This window comes from Nematolebias whitei, chromosome 1 (assembly GCF_014905685.2).
Source record: "Nematolebias whitei isolate Nwh7 chromosome 1, NemWhi1, whole genome shotgun sequence".
Lineage (NCBI taxonomy): Eukaryota > Metazoa > Chordata > Actinopteri > Cyprinodontiformes > Rivulidae > Nematolebias > Nematolebias whitei.
In genome coordinates, this window is record NC_056498.1 from 78,851,745 (window position 1) to 78,859,590 (window position 7,846).

Sequence of the window (7,846 nt, forward strand, 5' to 3'; positions counted from 1 at the left end):
TACAAGAACATAAAACACACAACACATCCAGGTACCACAACACAATATACAACAACACACAACACGTCAAGGTAACACAACACAACACAATATACAACAACACACAACACGTCCAGGTACCACGACACAACACAATATACAACAACACACAACACGTCCAGGTAACACAACACAACAACACATCCAGGTACCACGACACAACACAATATACAACAACACACAACACGTCCAGGTAACACAACACAGGAACATAACACAATACACAACAACACACAATGGGTCATGATTGGTTGTAATAAGTTGTGATTGGTTGGGACAGGGTCATAACGGGTCGTGATTGGTTATGATGGGCTGCGATGGGTCGCTATTGGTCGTGATTAGTTGTAAGGGTTTTTGATGTGTCATGATTGGTCATTATGGATTGTGATACGTTGTGTTTGATTGTGATGTGCTGTTTTTGGTTGTGATGGGTCATGATTGGTCGTGATTGGTAACAATTGGTAACAATTGTTTGCAATTGGTCTTGATGGGTTGTGATTGTGGGCAGCACGGTGGTGCAACTGGTAGAGCTGCTGCCTCTCAGCGAGCAGGTCCTTGGTTCAAACCCCGGTCCAGGGGCCTTTCTGGGTGGAGTTTGCATGTTCTCTCCGTGCATGCGTGGGTATTCTCCGGGTACTCCGGTTTCCTCCTACAGTCCAAAAACATGCATGTTAGGCTGATTGGCAACTCTAAATTGTCCCTAGTTGTGAGTGAGAGAGTGAATGGTTGTTTGTCTCGTTTGTCTCTATGTGGCCCTGTGATGGACTTGCAACCCGTCCAGGGTGTACCCCGCCCCTCGCACAGTGATTGCTGGACATGGGCACCAGCGACCCCTGTGACCCAAAATGGAATAAGCGGGTAAAGGAAATGGATGGATGGATGGATGGGGTTGTGATTGGTTGTGAAGCATGAAGATGTGATGGGTCATGATGGGTCGCGACCCATCATCAATCGCAATTGTCATGATTGGTTGCAATTGGTCATGATGGGTAGTGATGGATCACAATTGATCATGATTAGTCATGCTGAGTCGTTATTGGTCATGATTAGTAATAATAAGTCATTATTGGTCACAATAGGATGCGATTAGTCGTGATGGGTTGTGATTGACTGTGATGGTTCATGATGGGTCGCTATGGGTTGTGATTGATTGAAATGGTTTTTGATGTGTCATGATTGGTTGCAATTCATCGTGATTGGTAACGATTGGTTGTGATGTGTTGTGATTGGTTGTGATAGGTCACGATGGGTCGCCATTGGTCATGATTGGTTGTGATGGGTTGTGATGAGTTGTCATGCGATGTGATGTGGTTTGATATGTTGTGATTTGTTGTGATTGGTTCTTCAGGATGATGAAACACTCAGGTTTGTTCAGGCTGTATATTAAGGTCAAAATGTAATCTGAGTAAAATTTGACAGTTTTTAATTTGTTTACCAGATTATTTTAGTTTTTGTGCTTTTATTTATTTTTATTGTTTTCCATATTTGTGTTATTTTTGTTTGTGAACGTTTATGTGAGTTTGGATTTTGTGTTTCAGGTCTGGTTCCAGAACCGGCGGGCCAAATGGCGTAAGCGTGAGAAGTGTTGGGGCCGCAGCAGCGTCATGGCAGAATACGGTCTGTACGGTGCCATGGTCCGACACTCCATCCCTCTGCCAGAGTCCATCCTGAACTCCGCCAAGAACGGCATGATGGGATCCTGCGCGCCCTGGCTGCTCGGTGAGCCGCATGCACGTCAGTGCCACACACATGCACACACACACACACACACACACACACAAATGCACACTCACATGCACAGACACACTGACACCACACAGGGTTTCAGTCCAAGTCCAGCACTCTGAGACTATACACTATGAAAAAGGAGGGCGGCAGTAATCATTTGAGCCACTATACAGGATGAAACTACCAAGATCCTGGAGTACATCAAAAGGAAATCCCTGGATGATGAACTAATTAGTGAATGTCTCAGGCAGCAGCAGAAACCCATTGTGGTAGAAGCAGAACAACAGGAGCCATCATGGAAAGATAAACCCCTGCATGGCATGTACCACTGACAGGTTGAGGAAATGGCTGATAACAAATGCTACCAGTAACTAGATATGGCTGGACTGAAGGACAGCACAGAGGCACTAATCATGCTGGTACAAGAACAGGCCCCTCAGCACAAGAGCAGTAGAGGCTGGGGTCTACCATACCAGACAAGACCCAAGATGTAGGCTGTGCAAAGATGCCTCTGAGACAATTCAACACATAATAGCAGGGTGGCAAATCCAGACAGATAAAGCATTCATGGAACGCCATAACCAATTGGCTGGAATAATATACAGGAACATCTGTGCAGAGTATGGACTGGAGGTCCCACAGTCAAAGTGGGAGACACCACCAAGGGTGGTGGAGAATGAAAGGGATAAAATACTGTGAGACTTCTAGATCCAGACCAACAAACAGGTGATGGCTAACCAACTGGACATTGTGGTGGTCGACAAGCAAGAGAAGAAGGCAGTGGTGATAGATGTAGCAACCCCCAAGTGACTGTAACATCAGGAAGAAGGAGCAGCTGGAGAAATACCAAGAGCTGAACGAAGAAATACAAAAGTTGTGGAGAGTCAGAGTCAGTAGTTCCAGTGGTCATTGGAGGTCTTGGTGCTGTGACCCCCAAACTGGAAGAGTGGCTCCAACAGATCCCAGGAACAACCTCAGAGATCTCTGTCCAGAAGAGTGCAGTCCTAGGAACAGCTAAGTTACTTAACAAAACTCTTAAACTCCCAGACCTCTGGAAGAAGACTATTAACATTTTCACTTTTTTCCCCCCTAAAACAAATAATTTCATTTTAAAGAGCTTGAAAATATCTGAAGTGTTACTAATATTACATATCTTGATTTAAATATATGAGAGCAAAATTCTTAAACCCTAGATTCTGGGTTAATTTATTTACAGAAAACAATGAAAAAAGTTGTAACCTGCCACAAAAATTGGCATAATTTATTCAGTTAAAATTTAGTGTGCTTTGGTTTTGAAGTAGGCGGGGCCTAAAGCCCAAATCTTTGATGCACAGACTCTGGTTCATAAAATACAACATGGCAGCTTCCGCAAATTGGTTTCTGATACCTTCAAGTCCCACAGCTGTGAAAAGGCAGACGCACTTGCAGTATTATAACACGTATTTGAGTTACAGGCGTTGAGTGTCTTTAAATATGAGTGGAGACATAATCATCCACATATACAGTAACTTGGTAGAGCTCAGGTCCACGTGTTACCCCAAAAAATGCATCATGGTAGACAACAACATTTGGTCTAAAATGGTCAATGGTGTCAACCTGCTCTGACTCCACCCACATTTACAGACAAAAATCTGAATATGTTCTGACTCCACCCTCATTTAAAGACAGTTTGAACTTGCTGACTCCACCCACATTTACAGACATAATCTGAATATGCTCTGACTCCACCCTCATTTAAAGACAGAGTTTGAACCTGCTCTGACTCCACCCGCATTTACAGACACAATCTGAATATGCTCTGACTCCGCCCTCATTTAAAGGCACAGTTTGAACCTGCTCTGACTCCGCCCACATTTACAGACAAAATCTGAATATGCTCTAACTCTGCCCTCATTTAAAGACAGTTTGAACTTGCTCTGACTCCACCCACATTTACAAACACAATCTGAATATGCTCTGACTCCGCACACATTCACTGACAAAATCTGAATATGCTCTAATTCTGCCCTCATTTAAAGACACAGTTTGAACCTGCTCTGACTCCGCCCACACAGGTATGCACAAGAAGTCCCTGGAAATGTCCAAGAAGTGTTCTAGCCCTCTTGCGTCGGACTCGACACGTTCTGACATGTTCTGCGACACGGCAGAGCAGCAAGCCAGTGAGGCTCAGGAGGAGCTTCTGGAGGAAGAGGATGTAGAGGAGGAGGTGGCCATTGACTTGTCAAGCTCCTCCAAGCAACAGCAGGAAGAGGGTGGGGCTTCCACAAGGACCACCCCCTCACCACAGCTGGAGAGCGGCAAAGAACCAGACAAGCACAGCTGAAGGTGGGAGGAGCCTATAGAGGTTTGAAAACTGTGATAATACTGGAATGTGATTGGCTCTTGATTCAGGGAGCTCAGCCAATGAACAAACAGCTGTAACTTTTGTTGCTATGCAAAGTTTACAAACTAAAATGTACAAAATAAGATTAATTTTATGGGGTTTTTTTTTTTACTCTTTATTTAAAATGTAATATTGTTACAGTGAGAGTGCTGCTCCTCAAAGGCCTTGAGTAGCTGACCATTCAGAGGGCAGCTTTTGTTTTAGAGAGGCGGATCTTAAAGAAAAGGTAAAGGATGAACTGAGGAGCTGCGGATAACAAAACTGAATTCATAAAACTGTGAATCTAGCAGGTCTCCTAGAACAAAACTCAAAAATGAGAAATCAAAACGTTGTCTTCTGAAAAACAAGAACAACTCCAAGGTGTCAGAAAAACCCGTTGGCATTAAGAACGCCACGGCGTCCGATTGTACTCCATGACTGATGACGTTTGTGTCTCTTGGTTTTCTGTTTGTGTCGTCTGAATGAGACCTTCTTTACTGTTTCCTGTTGAGTTCTGTGAGTTTATTGTCTTGTTCTGAATGTACAATATATGTAATATTTATTATTATTATTGATTATTATTTATTTATTATTGTTAATATTATATGTATGTAGTGGCAAATAAAAACATATTTTTCAGACATCATGCATTTGTTCTATAATCTCTACAACAGTATTATGTTCACAATAAATCTGTCAAAATCAGCTTTAAAGTTTCATCCATCCATTATCTTTTACCTACTTCTTCCTTTTTGAGTTGCGGGGGTCACTGGTGCCCATGTCCAGCTATCACTGTGTGAGAGATGGGGACACCCTGGACAGTTCTCCAGTCCATCAAAGGGACACATAGAGACAAACAAGACAAACAACCATTCATTCTCTCACTCACACCTAGGGACAATTTAGAGTTACCATTCAGCCTAACATGCATGTTTTTGGTCTGTGGGAGGAAACCGAAGTACCTGGAGAAAACCCACACATGCACAGAGAGAACATGCAAACTCCATCCAGAAAGGCCCCCTGGCTGGGATTTCAATCTGGATAACCAGCTCGCTGAGAGGCAGCAGCTCTACCAACTGCGCCACCATGCTGCCCACTTTAAAGTTTCTGTGTAGAAAATATACTTTTCAGGTTTGAAAGAGCAAATAGTGCCCACCAAACGTGCTCCACCCCCACTCCAGTTGAATGTTTTATGTTTTTATTGTCATAAATAAATTGATCATGATTGACATAAACTGATCTTTTTCAGCCAAAAAAACCCCAAAAAACAACTAAACAATAAACTTCTATCCATCCATCCATTTCCCTCCACTTGTTCCAAAATCAGGTCTCTGGGCAGCAGCTTGAACAGGGAGGTCCAGACATCTCTTTCCACAGTCACCTCTTCCAGCTCTTCTGGGAGGACCCCAAGGTGTTCCCAGGCCAACGGAGAGATGTAGTCTCTCCAGCATGTCCTAAGTCTTACCTGTGTCACTACCCAGAGCTCGTGGCCATAGATGAGAGTGAAATCAATGTTCCCTCTAATTTTTTATGTTTCTGGGAAAACACACAAGCTCTCTGAACACACTGAAGAACACTGTGAACAACATCAGATGTGCATGCTGTGGTAACATACCAGTATCACACCTGTTCAAAACCTGGGATCATAGCAAGTTACATGGCTTATTAAAATAATCAAATTACAGTAGCAATTTTCATTTGTTTTCTTTTAATATAAGTGATTTGGCCCACTTCAAATGAAAAAGACAATAATCTTGTTATTCATGAGCTGAGTAGCATGTTAAATGTGAGAGCCCCCACTTTGGTCTGGGTGAGGGTCCTACTCTGGAAGATGGTTAGCAACACGATGGCCATTAATGTCAGAAGCATGTTTGTAATGTGTGTGTGTGGGGGGGGGGGGGGGAACACTGGTGGTGGTGGGGGTTCTGGGGGTTCTCCCCCAGAAAATTTTGAATAAAGTAGATGCCATTTCCTGCATTCTGGTGTATTTTAACGAGTTGTTTAACATCTAGTTTTACCTACACAAGTAACACTTGATTCAATAACTATTTTAGAGTTAATGGCAGAACAAGAAGTAACCTGACCAACAGCTCTCCTTGTGTGAATAGCGCATGCTCCGCTTCTCTCATCCTAGTCACACTCTAAGAAACACAGTGAAGCCCAAGTTAAGTTTTAGGGAAAAAAATCAGTAGCCATTATGAAACGCTAATAATAATCACTCCTTCTTACCAATGGCCTAACATAAAGCATTATGATCAACATCCATCATGTTTATTAGTAGCTTAAAATACCTAATTGAAACTCCAGTAGTGGGCTAGGTCTACTGTAACCTTACCCAGTTGTAGGGTCAAGAGACAAACGTAGCATTAACACAGTATGAACAACATTCAGGAATTGTTTCTATAAGAACATTATCAAATATTTTACATGAACGATAAGATCGCTTCGTCCGTCCATCCATCCATCCATCCATCCATCCATTTTCTTCCGCTTATCCGGGGTCAGGTCGCGGGGGTAGTAGCTTAAGTAGGGAGGCCCAGACTTCCCTTTCCCCAGCCACTTGGGCCAGCTCCTCCGACGGAATCCTGAGGCGTTCCCAGGCAAGCTGAGAAACATAGTCCCTCCAGCGTGTCCTGGGTCTTCCTCTGGGTCTCCTCTTGGTGGGACATGTCTGGAACACCTCACCAGGGAGGCCCCGTAGCCACTTGAACTGGCTCCTCTTGACGTGGTGAAGCAGCGGCTCTACTCTGAGTCCCTCCCAGATGATCGAGCTTCTCACCCTATCTCTAAGGAAGAGCCCAGAAACCCTGCGGAGAAAACTCATTTCGGCTGCTTGTATCCGAGATCTCATTCTTTCAGTCACAACCCAAAGCTCATGACCATAGATGAGGGTAGGAACGTAGATCGATCGGTAAATTGAGAGGTTCACCTTTTGACTCAGCTCTCTCTTCACCACGACAGACCTGTACAGCGCCTGCTTCACTGCAGGCGCTGCACCTATCCGCCTATCGATCTCACGTTCCATTTTTCCCTCATTCGTGAACAAGACCCCAAGATACTTGAACTCCTCCACTTGGGGCAGGACCTCATCCCTGACCCAGAGAGGGCAATCTACCCTTTTCTGTCTCAAGACCATGGCCTCGGATTTGGAGGAACTGATCTTCTCAGTGGAAGATGTGCCGGTGAGATTGAGGAGGTCTTCAAAGTATTCTGCCCAACGACCCATGACATCCCGAGTTGAGGTCAGCAGCACACCACCCCTACTATAAACAATGTTGGTGGTGTACCGCTCCAGTAAGCCGCCTCGACAATAGAGGCACGGAACATGGCCCACTCGGTCTCAATGTCCCCCACCTCCCCCGGAACATGTTCGTAGTTCTCCCGGAGGTAGGAGTTAAAGCTCCGTCTCACAGGAGACTCTGCCAGACGTTCCTAGCAAACCCTCACAATATGTTTGGGCCTGCCAGGTCTGACCGGCATCCTTCCCAAGATCGCTTCGCCCACGAGGAAAAGTAACCCAGATTGATCATATCCTGATGCATGCTCAATAATCCAGGTAGAAAAATCCAAAAAAGTTCAATCTGGTCCTCTGGACATTCAAAAGAACAAAACAAAGCAAAAAAATATGGAAACGTTTCGTCTCTCATCCGAGAGACTTCCTCAGTCTGAGGTATTGTATTCAGCTCAGTCTCCTAAATAGCACCTTCTCAGAGTGGA

At 44.3% G+C, this 7,846-nt stretch overlaps 2 protein-coding genes across 2 annotated transcripts in view; both read left to right on the forward strand.

The window, feature by feature from the left end:
- vsx1 (visual system homeobox 1 homolog, chx10-like) overlaps window positions 1–337 on the forward strand; it is a 3,899-nt gene extending 3,562 nt beyond the window's left edge. The window contains exon 4 of the mRNA XM_037698210.1: window positions 320–337. Coding sequence (XP_037554138.1) covers window positions 320–337 — 18 coding nt within the window. The remainder of the gene's footprint in view (window positions 1–319) is intronic.
- Window positions 338–1,577: 1,240 nt separating this feature from the next.
- On the forward strand, window positions 1,578–4,234 carry LOC119420255 (LIM/homeobox protein Lhx1; the record flags this gene model as incomplete). The annotated part of the gene is given in 2 exon segments (XM_037687645.1): window positions 1,578–1,758; window positions 3,822–4,234. Coding segments are annotated over 2 exon segments (450 nt in total), but the record flags the coding sequence as incomplete, so codon positions are not given.
- Window positions 4,235–7,846: the final 3,612 nt, after the last annotated feature.